Source organism: Clarias gariepinus, chromosome 15 (assembly GCF_024256425.1).
Source record: "Clarias gariepinus isolate MV-2021 ecotype Netherlands chromosome 15, CGAR_prim_01v2, whole genome shotgun sequence".
NCBI classification, from domain to species: Eukaryota; Metazoa; Chordata; class Actinopteri; order Siluriformes; family Clariidae; genus Clarias; species Clarias gariepinus.
Window position 1 is genome coordinate 24,968,556 of NC_071114.1, and position 13,919 is coordinate 24,982,474.

The 13,919-nt window shown below is 35.9% G+C and overlaps 2 protein-coding genes across 3 annotated transcripts in view; both read right to left on the minus strand.

The window, feature by feature from the left end:
* Positions 1-312: 312 nt before the first annotated feature.
* clec3a (C-type lectin domain family 3, member A) lies at positions 313-3,436 on the minus strand. 2 transcript variants are annotated; one of them, XM_053513727.1, is made up of 3 exons: positions 3,205-3,436; positions 2,979-3,059; positions 313-975 (listed from the first exon to the last, which is right to left on the minus strand). In XM_053513727.1, the coding sequence occupies exons 1-3, from the start codon at positions 3,305-3,307 to the stop codon at positions 578-580; spliced, it is 582 nt and encodes a 193-aa protein (XP_053369702.1). In that variant the 5' UTR covers positions 3,308-3,436; the 3' UTR covers positions 313-577. The 2 variants fall into 2 exon arrangements, with proteins under 2 accessions (XP_053369702.1, XP_053369703.1); XM_053513728.1 differs by having other exon boundaries at positions 315-975; positions 2,979-3,056; positions 3,205-3,434.
* Positions 3,437-6,851: 3,415 nt separating this feature from the next.
* Positions 6,852-13,919, minus strand: part of vat1l (vesicle amine transport 1-like) — a 34,918-nt gene continuing 27,850 nt past the window's right edge. Inside the window, exons 8-9 of the mRNA XM_053513901.1 lie at positions 11,363-11,446; positions 6,852-10,077 (exon numbers count right to left, since the gene is read on the minus strand). Coding sequence (XP_053369876.1) covers positions 9,979-10,077; positions 11,363-11,446 — 183 coding nt within the window. The 3' untranslated portion in view covers positions 6,852-9,978. The remainder of the gene's footprint in view (positions 10,078-11,362; positions 11,447-13,919) is intronic.

The window sequence follows — 13,919 nt, forward strand, 5'->3', positions numbered from 1 at the left end:
GTAAACTCATCACTGATGCCAGTAATATGTTTGTAATATTAGATTAATGTAGGCATGAGGACAATTAAAAAAAAAAAAAAAAAACAGGGTAAGAAATTGAAATATGTATTTATAACACTGTTAGGACATAAGACCCAGAAAGGCTTCAGTGTAATCCATCTGTGAAAAAATGTTCGCATGGGAACCCAAATAGCCCTTTACATTTTGGATTTACATAAATAAGTAAGTTTCTTTGAATGCTTTTTTTTAAACCCATAATGTGGAAATAATTAACGGGGACCTAATATGCATACACAGAAAATACCAGAAAGTGAGAAAAAATACCACATACACACAGATATGGTTCATTTTGCAAAAAAAAATTGGTTTGTTTTGTCTGTATTTCTATTGCAACCCTACGTATGCTATTCTAAATATTGAGAAACAATACAGACAATAAAGATGTGATTTTGCACAAACTGCAGTCACTCTCAGACCCGACATTTAATGCTACAACAAAAATGTGGTACATGACATCGCATTGGTAGACCGCATTAACAACCAGCTTGAACTGTCATCATTGCATAATAACCACAGATCAAGGAACGAGGTATTCACATATGTATCTCTTCTCGGTGCGGCACACCTCATCGTGCCACTTGCCCTGTGCCGAAAGCGAGAGCACGGCACAGCTCTCTCGTTTTCCACCTGTCGGCTCCTTCTTGGCGCGGTCCCAGTTGAAGTAGGTGATGGGCATGCTGTTGACATCGACGTACTGGCCTTCTTTAACAATATCCGTCACACCTATCCAGAAGTCTTTGGTGCCTGGGGAGCTGAGTTTGGCGTAGTCTCGTAGGTCGTTGTTTTCCCTCAGGTTTCGGGGTATTGCTAAGGTTCCCCCCTGAGCAATGCAGTCCTCGTTGGCCTCATGGTAATGCTTGGGTTCTTCAACAACAAGGTAGCACTTCTTGTGAGCTTTGATGCCACGAAGACAAACTGAAAAGAAATAAATAAATTATACGCTTTTTTTGGCTGGTAACCAATAAGACTTAACAGGATGATGATGGTCCGGCTACAATATATCACAATATGTACTGTATCTTCAGGGGTACCAGTCAGAATTCTGGGTCTGTTTGAAAGATTACTGCATTGCCTCTGAACTATATGCAGTATCTAGTGCCACCTTCGGGGCCCATATGCGCTAGTCCTCTAAATCATCTAACCTCTCTTAGTGGTATCTGTTTCAATGTCTTACACATTATCTCCTTGAACCACTGCCGGTATTTTCTTTAAATTTGATATTAGAGAAAGTTTTTTTTAGTTTGAGACCACTATGTGCTTGCAACTATTTTAGAATGAGCAGGACTCTTACGGTAAAATATGCCTAAAATAGTTTTAAACATTTGATTCAATTATATCAAATTATTATCAATGTTATTTCAAAATCTAACCAGCGCACAGTTCACATTGTACACCTACGTCACCCATGGTAAAACTGTAGGATGGCATACATACTGTACATTTTGATCTAAGAATACATGAAACATTATTACCTCTATGAATTTAGGTATTATCATTCATTACTATCGGTACATGACGCACAGCTATTCTGACACACACATTTTATCCTTCAGTAGAGGGCAGCAAAGCATCCCAGTTTTACAGCATCCTATACATGCACACATTTACTAAAGCAGGGCTCCAGAAGAGCCAGGTTTATTTTAGAAGCCTGGACAGGATTGCTTTCACTAGAATATACAGGATCTGTAATAATATTTTTACACCAAATAAAAATTTTGCATTTGGACAGTTATTAAATTATTGTTAGACAAATGAGTTTGCATGGAGTTGTTTTTTCCTACCAACTCAGTTTTACTGTCTGTTTTTCTATAAAAAGAAATTTAGTCAATAATCTTCAATGAGCACTTTATCCTGATGGTGGATATGGAGTCTCTTCTATGAACTTGATGAAATGGGAATATACCATGGATGGGACCGCAGACTTACACACTGACCAGCCAATCATACCGGTATGTTGACAAGAGGAACATGTGAAATTCCACACAGACAGTAACCTGTGCATAGGTTCGAACCAGGGACGCCGGAGCTACGAGTCGGCATTGGTCGTGCTGAGCCACTGCCTACAGCTGTCATCATAATAGTACTTTAAATCAGTATATATATATAATAGAAAGTGTTTTATAAATCAAAATTGAAATAATAAATGAAAATCGACTCTGTTTGATTAAATATGACAAATAGCAATTAAAAACAGCAATTATTTTTCTTAATGCAAAGGGCATTCTGTAAAAATATTATTCATGACAGGAAAAAAAAAAATGTTACAACAGTGTTTTTAATCCACATGGAAATACTGAAATTACCCCAGGTCCCAATATAAGCTTCTGACTGAATATGGCTTCAGAGTGCCAAAAACCACAAGATCATATAGTGGGCCTTTGTGCAAGCTGTTCCACTGCAAACAAACTTGTTTTGCTCTGCTTGGGAAATCAAAAGGTGCATTTTTGATTAGATAATTGGTTCAGAAAAGAAAAATAATAGAATCATTAGTGTTTTGATGGGAAATGACAAAGCTGATGATATTTCGGGTTTCGATGTATGTTTTTCATATTTAATTTAATCAGACTTCATTAATTACACCTATCCCCTTTACATCAATTTAAATAATTACCGTATGTCTGTTTTTTTCTTGACTCTACAGAGTAGCTATAAAAAAATACAATACATAACCATTTTGTATAATTAGTCTACAACTTGGTGTAGTGTCTCCAGAGGAACAAATATGTACAGTCTATTTATAGCATCATTATACAATCTAAATATTGTGTCATTAATACTGTGGTCTTAGCATAATGCTCATTAAATGCCTGTAATTGCATTAAAACATATTTCCATTTCTGCATTTTCCTCGTTAAAGACAAGATGAATAGATTTCAGTTGAAACTGTTTTTTCTAAGTATTTTCAAAGGAGATTCTACCTGTTTGCAGCGCTTGCATCTCCTTCAAGGAGTTTACTTCTTGCCAGAGTTTATTAATTTGTGCCTTCAGGTCATCATCTTCTTAGACCCATTCATAAAAAAAGAATTAACAGAAGAATTCAGAAATTAGACATACAATTTTTTCACCACTTCTTTGAAAGTAAAAAAAAAAAATAAATACAGCATTTTCTAGAATTCATTTCTCTCCTTATGTTCAAAATGTTACCTTGACCTGCAACAGCTTTTCTGGAGCGCGAGGGACGAGCACATCCATGATGAATCAGGGTGCAAGACAGCAAGCAAAGCAGAAACAAGTGAGGAAAAGCCATGGCCACTGTGAGGAAGCAGCTAGCTCATACAGAGCCTACATTTATATGAGTACAAGAAGCCCCTGAGAGAGCGGACAGCACACCAAATCCACACCAGTGCTCGACATGCAGACTCCCAGCTTATTGGCTAAAAAGGTCGAGCTGGAGTGCAAGCTCCAAAAACAAGGACATTGCATACCAGAGGTGCTGTAAACAACCAGTGCACTGTATCCACCCATTCATAAATATTTACCTGGGCTGGCATGCAGGTCGTTTCCTCCAGTCGTCAGTCAACAAGTCACCTCAGCGTCACGGTACATTCTGTACAGATTAAAATCCATGACTCTCTTTTGCCTCTTAATCTAAACTATTTACAGTTATTTAGGAAAAACAATACTTATAACAAAAAATGAGTTTAAAAGAAATTAAACGTGGACAGCATGGCTTAACGGTTAAGGCTCTGGGTTACTTATCAGAAGGTTGGTGGTTTGAGTTCCAGCCCTGCCAGGCTGCCTCTGTTAAACAAGTACCTTAACCCTATCTGCTCCTGGGGCGCTGTATCTTGCTGTGCTCTGCTAGGGTCAGCTTTCTAACAGGGGATGTGTGGGGAAAAAATGTAGACCAAAATATACCATTGTGGCCATGGCAAAACAAAAAAACTATATGTTTGGCTCAAACAATGCTTCTTCACAGTGAAGCATGGTGGTGGTTGCATCTGCTAAACACACCATGTTGTCAGGATACTCTTTCATCTGCAGGGGCTGTAAAACACTTTTGAGAGCATGATGGATAGAGGAGCCAAATAGGTTAATCCTAAAAAGTAAATCTGTTCCAGTTTGCAAGAGATTAAAAAATGGACCAGAGGTTAATCTTCTAACAGGACAATAACTGTAAACACACTGCCAAAGCTGCACTATAGAGCTACAAAACCAAGAACCTGAGTGTGTTAGAGTGGCTTAGTTAAAAACCCAGGCCTTAAAGAATCTGTGGCAAGACTTAAAATCTTGTGGGCATTTAGATATTTATGGCAGTTGGCATTCTGGTCACCAGTGGTCAACAGTTTTTCCAGGAATAATACCAGATGTAAAAAGGATCCAGATGGTCAAAGCTGAGACAGACATTTCATAAAATACTGTTGCTAATTGCTGCCAAAGGTGGCTCTACATTTCCTGTAGGCCTAACCCAGCAGTTGAATACTTATGCAACCAACAGATATCGACTTTTTTGTCAACTTAAAATATGATATCCACTTAGTGTTAATACAAGGCACTGTAGTGCTTCATCTTACAGCTGAAGCCAAGGCAGGTCTGAAATGCAAAATGTGCATTTTTATTTGCTTGACTTATAAAGTCTGAGAGTAAAGAAGTCCACTTTATTCCTGTCAGAGCAGACAGCAATATTTTTAGGCCCTGATGCAGTGAAACACGCAGAGGGAAAGGAAAGAATTGTGTAAAAAACAAAAAAATATCCTGGTTCCCGTGAGCAATCGCTTAAACCCATGTGCACTGCTGTTTAAAATCCTTATAGGACTGTTTATATAAAATGACATTAATATTAGTGTCACATATATAAAGTATGGTACATTGACCTTGAACGGATACGGATTTCCATTCAGCCTCAAATCAGATCAACCTCATGTCAAACAGAATTGAAAAACATGCAGATGTAGACCAAGAGATGGCTTTTATATGCTTAGCGTATAAAGCTCTATGATTATGGTACTGTACATGGTTGTTGCCATATTGGCTGGTCCAGTGGGCGGCAGTTCTGCAAGTGAGGAAGGAAAGGGGGTTCAAGGAGGATGAAGCATGCTCTTTCTAGTCACTCCACTAAATCATTGGCAGGCTATATCCGTCAGATTCACCTTTTTTGAGCACAAGTTATTGCAGAGTCTGATCAAACCATCAGGCTCGGGCAAGTCTAGAAAAGGGCTGGTTGACTCCTCTTTAAAGCCATCCTCAAAGACACTGGGCATCTTACTGCAAGCCAGACGGCGGTGGTTTGTGGTCAGAGATGATTTAGGCATGGAACGCACATTGCACATAGTGAACTGATACTCACATGATGATTGATTTATCATCCTTTTATAGCTGGGTGGCAAGTCAAAGAGGGTAGATTATGATGTGCTGCCAGATGTGGCAAGTTTCACAGCCCCGCCCCCAAGCCCTCTGAATCTGTCCAAAATGCAGGAGGTGCTGATGGGGTGCTGTCCTTTCAACAATGCTTTACTGCATGTTCAGGGAGCGATGTTATGTTTAGGCTCACTGGCTGTAGGCCTGCCATAATAGCTCGACAAATTTAATACATGTAATTGCAAAGCTAGTGAAAAGGTCATCAGATGATATTTCTGTAGGTTGAAAGGGCTTCTTTTTAATCGCACAGGGCATTGTCATTTCCAAAGCATTCCCATGCAGCTTAGCAAAGAACTAAAAATCAGTCCTGACATTTTCATGACAATGTTTCATTCGAGTGCTGCGAAATGAACAGATAGTGTGCGGTGAAAGTGTGGGAAATGCTAGGGCTTTTTATCATTGTAGCTACAGTGTGGTTCTGTTTCTGGAGCAAAGTTGCTAAATTATCATTAAAGTTTAAAAAAAAGTTTTTTTTTTTTTACACAGAAATGATCAATTCATTAGCTAGCTCCTTCTCAGGTCAAAACTCTAAAAAGCTTTCTTGTCCCATTTTTGGTTCCCTGTAAAACTGAGAAGGCTAATATAGTATTGTGTATTGTGACACCAATCAATTATCAAATCAAATTCTGAGGATTACTCACTCACATCGTCTATACTGCTTTATCCTGTATTTAGGGTCGTAGGGGCCTGGATCCAATATCAAAAGACTTAGCGAACAAGGCAGGGTACTAATCCATCGCAGGGCACACATGTGGCCTGGCCGGGAATCGAACCCAGACCCTTGAGGTGCAAGGCCACAGTGCTAACCACTTTACCACCGTGCCAATAAATGTTTTACTGTGACAGGCTGCAAAGTGCCTAAAGATACATTTTAAAAATTGTTTGTGTGTATCAACATTAGCAGCAACCTCATTTCCCCTCTCATCTCCTCCAACCACTCACCATTCATCACCAGTGTCCTAATCACCGACCTGACCATCTCTCATCTGTTCTTACTGGTTCATGTCTGTTTTTTATGCCTGATTGATTCATAGGTCATTGTTAACCAACAAAAAACGTTCCTCTAAAACTGCTTAAGTAGAGGGACTGGATTGAAAATGAGAGCGTGCCAAATATGAGAGCCAAAAAGTCTTTCAGCAAGCCTCGAGAACTATTGCTCAAGACCACATTTAAAATACAAGAAAGTCTAAAAAGGAAACTTGAGGTGTGCATGCTTTTTTTCTACCACTTCGTAGCTTGATTGCATAAATGAGATCAAAAATATATGCTGTTTTTAAGGTGAATGTGAAGTACTTTGTGAAAGTCAGTATCAAGATGTTTATTCTATTCTCTTTGAATGGAAAAAAGACACAAAATCGTCTTGTCCCAGGCGATTGGGTCGCCTAATATGATTCGTCTTTCGGATGTAAATAGAAGACAAGAGAGACTGCACATGAATGCTCTGCAGGTCTACTTTATTCTAGACAGGTTTTATGCACAACATAGTAAAAGCACAATCAACTATACTCCATCGAAACATTTTTTAGTTTTCCTGCCTGGAATACCTCTAGACACAATTACCAAGCATTAAGGGTTTTAATTCTTAAGGCAAGTCAATGAGCTTTCACACACTTGAGACGCTATAGGCAAGAAACCCCAAACAAATGAACAGATAAAAAGCTGTTGTGTATCCCGGGTTTGCAATTTCACACAAGATACTGAAGTTATGGAAAGACAGGAGTGTAGTGTATCACTGACCTCTTCACTGTTCATCCTCATCCCATGTTTCAGTTCCGTGTGGATGAAAGTGGAGTGAAGATTAAAGACTAGCTACTTGTCAAACAACGTAAGTATTAATAGTTGTTCAAATCAAAATCTAAATGTCAAATTTTTTATATCAGAACTGGATGATGAAGGATTTTTTATCAGATCAAACTTTAAGGTTAAAGAATTAAAACAATTAAAAAATTTCTCTCTTTAACATTTAACTTTAAAAGCAATTTTAAAATGTTAATTTCTCTACGATCTATCCCGGATGAGACGGCTCTTATCCCACTGCAGTCGTTCCCATGAACATTCAATGAGTGACTGATCCGATCAAAATTAGATGGATAACTTGTCATCAACTTGCAGAAGAGACGCATCTGTCTGTAAAAACTGTGCACACAATCATTCACTAAAACCACCTGCACATCATTAAGGTATTATATAGAGAAATAGGTTTACATTTAGTTTACTCTTCTTTCCTTCTTTCACTTAAAAATATTTAAACCGTTGAGTTTTTGAAAAGCTAGTCTGTTTAATCATGACTGCACTAATAAAGGTTGACTATTAAATTCTGTCCTATATTAAAATCATAATGTCATACTATTAAAATAGATATTTATTTGTGATTATTAGGTATATTTAATGCATGGTAGTTCCTTCTTTTAGAGGACAGTACTTGTGATAGAGGCACAGATCAGGGTTTAGTTATACTGTATATTATGGAGAGGTACAGGTGGAGGTGGAGGTACAGGTACAGTTCTCTCTGCAAACATTACACACTTGCAAAAATATACTTTTTGAAACAATACCTCAGCACAGGCACCGGAGTGTAAACACAACACAGAATCACACACACACACACACACATGCATAATCACAGAAGCCAATACGACAGTGAAATTCACATCCGCTGCTCTTTTCTTTCACCTTTCTGTTTTCTTTACTGAAAATCTCCAATCAATTACTTGTAAATGATAACTTAAGAAAGAAGGTGTTATTTTTTGTGCTTTGGGACATCTTTCTCTAAGGGGACTCTGAGTCTTTCTTTCCTCTTCCTTTTTAAGAATCTGATAAATGTTGATATATAATGTATAATACTTAAAGTTTTTATTAATTAACATCATCATTTATTTAAACTGTTGTTTACCATTTTTTCTTTCTTTAATTTCTCTGCCATAATGAACACTTTTTAATGCAGGAGTATTAGAAATAATTTCACTGTTATTTATTTCTTATTTTTTCTTTCATTTATTCATTCTATATGGAAATTCATTTAGACAAATGTATGAATTTTAAGCCTTTGAAAGCCATAAAATAACTTTTGTCTCTTTATCTTTTCTTTTCCTTCCCTCTTTCTTACTAGAATTTTAGTTAAAGACATTTACACATTTAAATAATTAAACAATTGATAGCCATAAATAGATTAACATTTTGTTTACTCTTTTTCTTTTTTTTCTTTCTTTTTTTTAATTACAGTGAATTTAAATAGTTATTCCGTCAAAGGCCTTAAAATAATTTTACTCTGTCTTTATCATAATGTTACACTGTAAGGCACAAGTTAGAACAATTTCACGTTTCTTTCATACTTTCTACAATTTCATTAGAAACGTTTATGACCTTAAGCCTTTGAGAGCTTTGAAAAATATTTCTTTTATTCTTTTTTCCCTTAAATCTTCCTTTTTTTCCTCTAAAATTTCTACTATACACATTAATGAAATTCAACTGTTAAGTTTTGTAAGGCCTTAAAATAATTTAACCCGTTGTATACTATTTCTTGCTTTCTTTTTACAATTTCTGAGACATTTAAATAGTTAGTTATTTTAAAACCTGAAAAAACATGTCCTTCTTTCTCTTTTTTCATTAATCTTCTAAATTACATTTGTTTATTTCTTCTTTCCATATTGTTTGTTCTAATTTTTTTTACTTTCTTTTTCCTTCATTTTAGAATTTTATTTGACTTTACATACTGAAGCCTTTAAAAGTTCTATGAAAATAACTTAACCTTTTACTGTATGTTTCTTTCATGATAAAAAAACAGCTTTTATTTCTTTTTATAGTTTTAATTAGGAACATTTATGAATTTATAATAAATAATGATATTTCTTTATAGTTTGTTTACTTGTCCTTTTTCATTACACTTTCAGTTAGAAACATTTATGACAGAGTTACAGTATGTCTAATAAGATGTAAAATATCTTAATAAGATTAAAATATTAAAATAACTTACCTTTTTACTCTATTTCTTTGTTTAATTCTTTCCTATATTTTTCTTTCTATTTCTTCAGCTGGGAACATTTACTCATTTAAGTTGTTAAGCCTCTGAAAGCCTTAAAATAGCGTTATATTTAGTTTTTTCTTTTCTTCTATAATTTCAGATAGAAACATTTATGAAATTAAATAATTTGAAAGCCTTAAATATAATTTTACTTTTTAAAACTTACTTTTTTCCTTCTTTCTTTCTTCAGCTTTGCTAAATTATCAGATATAAGTCTCAAATAAAAATCTTTTAGGCTGTAGGAAACCTGCAGGGTGGCAGGAGACACTGAGCCTTGTTTTCCTCACTCATCACCACAACAGAAGTACACATGTTGAAAACATCCACAGAGCTGTAAAGAAGAAGAGCACACACGGTCAGTAACACTGGGACACTTCAGCACTGGGCTGGGAATGGCACTTGAGTTGGACAGTTGGCAAGAAGGCTATTTTCAGACGCACTACAGTCACACACTCGCACACTTCACTACAGCGTGGGGAAAGAAGGATGACTCGTGCTGTCCCAGTCTCTCCTTCCACTGGGGTTCATCACTCCTCCATCTACTGGATGAAGGGCATTCGCTCCTTATTATCACTGTCTCCTTCATGCTCCTCCTCTTCCTCGCCTGCCTCGCTCGTCTCTGTGCTGTCGCTCGCCATCTGCAGGAGCAGCACATGTCCTTTAGCACAGACTGCAGCTCAACAACATATAGTACATCCATCCTTCTTTCTCTTCTTTTTTTTTCTTTTTAAAAGTTCAATTCTAAATATTTAAAGGCCTCAAAATAGTTTTACATCTCTTTTCTTTCTTTCTTTCTTTCTTTCTTTCTCTTTCTTTCTTTTTTCCTCCATTCTTTCTTACATTCCTTCTCTTTTCTTTTTTTCCCCATTCCTACCTTTCTTTCTTCATTTGTTTTTTTACCATCTTTTTCTTTCTTTCTTTCTTTCTTTACCTCATTCTTTCAGCCTTCCTTTTTTCCATCATTTTTTCTTTCTTTCTTTTCATCCTTTTTTTCCTTCTTACTTCCTTTGTTTTTTACTTCTTTCTTTGTATTTCTTTTTTCCATCGTCCCTAAGTCTTACCCTCACTCCAGTAGGTTTACTTATAAAACAATTGTTTTTTTACATTCCTTAGTTTTATTTTTCCTTATTTTCCATTCGTTACCTTTTATCTGTAATTTAAATCAAACATTTCTACTTTTTATTCTTTCTTTTCTTCTTTTTCATTTCTTCCTCTTTCATTCTCTCTTTTCATTCTACTTAATCAGAAGGAAACTTAAACATGCTGCTTAAGAGAGCATTTCATCTTCTTTCTTTCTTTCTTGTTCTTTCATTGCTAAAAATCTACAATTAATTAGATTAAAATAACTTAGACTACATTAAATTACAACTTAATTTTTTTATAAACCTTAAACCTCAACTGTAGGATTCATCCAAAAAGATTAATAAAAACTTTCAATGTTTTCTTTTTTTTTCTTTCAGGAACAAATTCCTCCATCCATCAGGGTACATGTGATTTCCAACACTTTATAAGCTGATTTATTTCAGAAAATTCACAGGAACCTCAGGTGAAACTGTAACAGAAGCTTTAGTAGCTCCAGCAAGAGGTAAACTGGTCTTGCTGTGCTTTCATAAGCTATTATTTGTACCTCAGCATCATACTGACAGATCTCCATGGAAACTAAGAATGTACCAGAATTTCTCAATCACTGTCATCAAGTTGTTTTGCTTTTTTTTGGCTTTCCTGTTTCACGCTTGTCAGCGAGGCACATGTGCACTAAATGCTCCCTTGTGCTCTGATTTCAGCAGCTGTTCGTCATGTATTGATCTCACTTACGGTTTTGTAAATTCAATCAGAATTGATTATAGTTTTAAATCACTAACATTTCAAATGTTCATTTATACAAACCTAAATACACATGTTTTTTTTTTGTGTGTTACTCACTAAAGGAGTGGGAGATTTTTCCACATCCAGAATCAGCTTTCCGATGTTTCCTCTATCGTGGATTCTCTGCATGGCATCCTTCACCTGAGGATAAAAAGATAAAATAATACATTTTTACAAACTGCTTCCTGTGCCTAAAAACAGTTCTGACTGTAAAAAAAAATTATTTGGAAACGTATCCAGTCTTTTTGGATGTTTTTATTGGTTAAAATTGCATGCCGACATTAGTTAAATTTTTTGCCTAAATATTATTATCGGACACCTCTTGTAGAAAATTCATTTTTCTACTTTAACATTTTTATATATAAATGAGTTTGAACGCGATGTTTAAATTTGCTGCCTGGGATGACATCATTCCAAGCGAGAAGCAAAGAAAATTCCTGGTCACCATGATCAAGTATGTGGTCAAGTGTGTTCTGATTGGCTATGAAAATGCCTTTCTACATACAGTAGGGGGCCATGGAGCGGGGAAGGGAATAAGGGGTTAGTAGCTCATTTGCATTTAAAGATGTAGACAGTGTATTTTGAACTAAAAGAATTTTTACAATGAGATGCCACAATGCATGATCTGAGAATATTTCAGCACGACGATAACAACCACATTTTAAAAGGCTTCTGGAATTAGGTTAACTTGTTAAAAATATGGCACCTTTGAGTTAAAGTAAAAGTAAAGTCAATCTGATGTAAAATTCTTGTTTATAACAAATTTTCCATGCTTAGAATTAAACTTGAATGTTGCATGATGCTGATGAATTAATAGATTAATAAATGTTTGCCGAAAAACAGCCTTTGACTGCACATTGAAGTTATTTCCACATCCCCTGTACAGTCCCGATCCCTCTCCAAGCCTATTCCAAATGTTTGGGCAAAGAAAAGAGCTCCTAGGAGGTCAACATTTCATTTCAGATGTGAGGGCAGTCGGATCATGGCGCCGGTGTATTGAGAAAATTTGCTTGATGATATCTAGTGATACGCTGGGATAAGTACATTAGTGTAGAAGGGCATTATATAGAGAAATAAAGGTCGTTTTTTTCTCTTATAACTCTGTTCTGTTATTCTGCACAATCAAAAGTTGAACACTTGATATAACCACATTTAATATCTATCAGGGTAGAGTTTTCCTTTAACCCATTAATGACATGTTTTAGCCCCAGCTTTTGTGTCAATACTGCAAATAATGCTATATAAAGTGTGCTATTTTCTTCTATTGTTTGGCATCCGTTTCTATTGTGAGCAGGCTATAATCAGGACTGTCCTCATAATCCTTATTCTGTGTTTCTTGCAGCAAATGTGGCACGTAAACATGGCACACAGCGTGTTTCGGCTCTAATAGCAGCTCAGGGTATGCTGCCAAACCGTGCTTGGTTTTTCACAGCTCAGTCTCTAGTGAGTATCATTCGGCCCATAAACCGTGAACCGTAGCGTCTCCATCTCCCCGCACTCAAATCCAGTTTCATCTTGATGGCATTGAAAAAAAAGAGAGAAAAAAAAGGGTTGATTGCCTCAGAATGAAGCCAGTGTGCCAGGAACGATAAAATGCACCTCACAATCTAGGATAATAATTCACATGCAATACAGACAATTCATACTTACCAAGAATAGATAGATAGATAGATAGATAGATAGATAGATAGATAGATAGATAGATAGATAGATAGATAGATAGATAGAGCATGGAAAACTAACATAAAATGATAATAATTTTCTATACGAATAAGAAGCAAGCATATTGATTTTAAAATAAAACCCTGAGTCATATCTGTTTTAGACAGAATAAAAGCTGGCTTGTTGTCCTGGTGAAATCATGACTCATTATTCACTGCTGAATTACTCTGATGAGTCTCTTTAGCGTTTCATGGACAGAAAGCATATTTTGTGAGCTGCACCCACACTGTATGAAAATGCTGAAAATGTGCCTGATTTATAGTGACAGTTTAACCTGGAATTTGCACTGCAAAACTTGTTTTTTTACCACAAAAAGATGCCCCCATGCTATATCGCTGTGACTCAGCATCACATGGCTACAAGGTAGCACCAGGTTCGACGTCGATGGCAGCCCAGAGTGCGAGTGTGTGACTTCATTTTTGGCAAGGTAGCCGATGAATCAGTGCACTTATCTTGTACCAACAGGATTAATAATTCATAATTATCCTTGATAGATTTGTCTTACCAGAAGGCTTATCCAGTTATTTTGGTTTTATTTGGAAAATAATTGACTTGGAAGGAAATTAATCAGTGCTAAGGTCTCTGACACAAATCACCCAAAATGTGATTTATGTTTATTCTTTGAACACTACACTGATTTGACAACACTAATCTTTTTCTTTTTTTACAGTTACAAAGACAAGCTAGTTCATGTTTCACTTATGTAATGTAATTACGCAGCTATTTTTTTTCATTAACTTTTAACTAATAAACCAACTCAACTAAAAAATAAATAAGTAAAAAAATTAATAAATAAATCCTCAGCTCATTATAGTTTCAAGAAAGCAAAACGTCCTAAAAGTGTTTTCTTCCTCCCATGGTGACAAATTTTACCTTAGGCTACAGTTTTACC

Coding starts and splice junctions, on each gene's coding strand:
- clec3a (XM_053513727.1), bottom strand. CDS start 3,307: ATGGCTTTTCCTCACTTGTTTCTGCTTTGCTTGCTGTCTTGCACCCTG. Junction 3,060..3,204: donor AAAAGCTGTTGCAGGTCAAG/GTAACATTTTGA, acceptor AATGGGTCTAAG/AAGATGATGACCTGAAGGCA. Junction 976..2,978: donor GATGCAAGCGCTGCAAACAG/GTAGAATCTCCT, acceptor ATTTCTTTTCAG/TTTGTCTTCGTGGCATCAAA.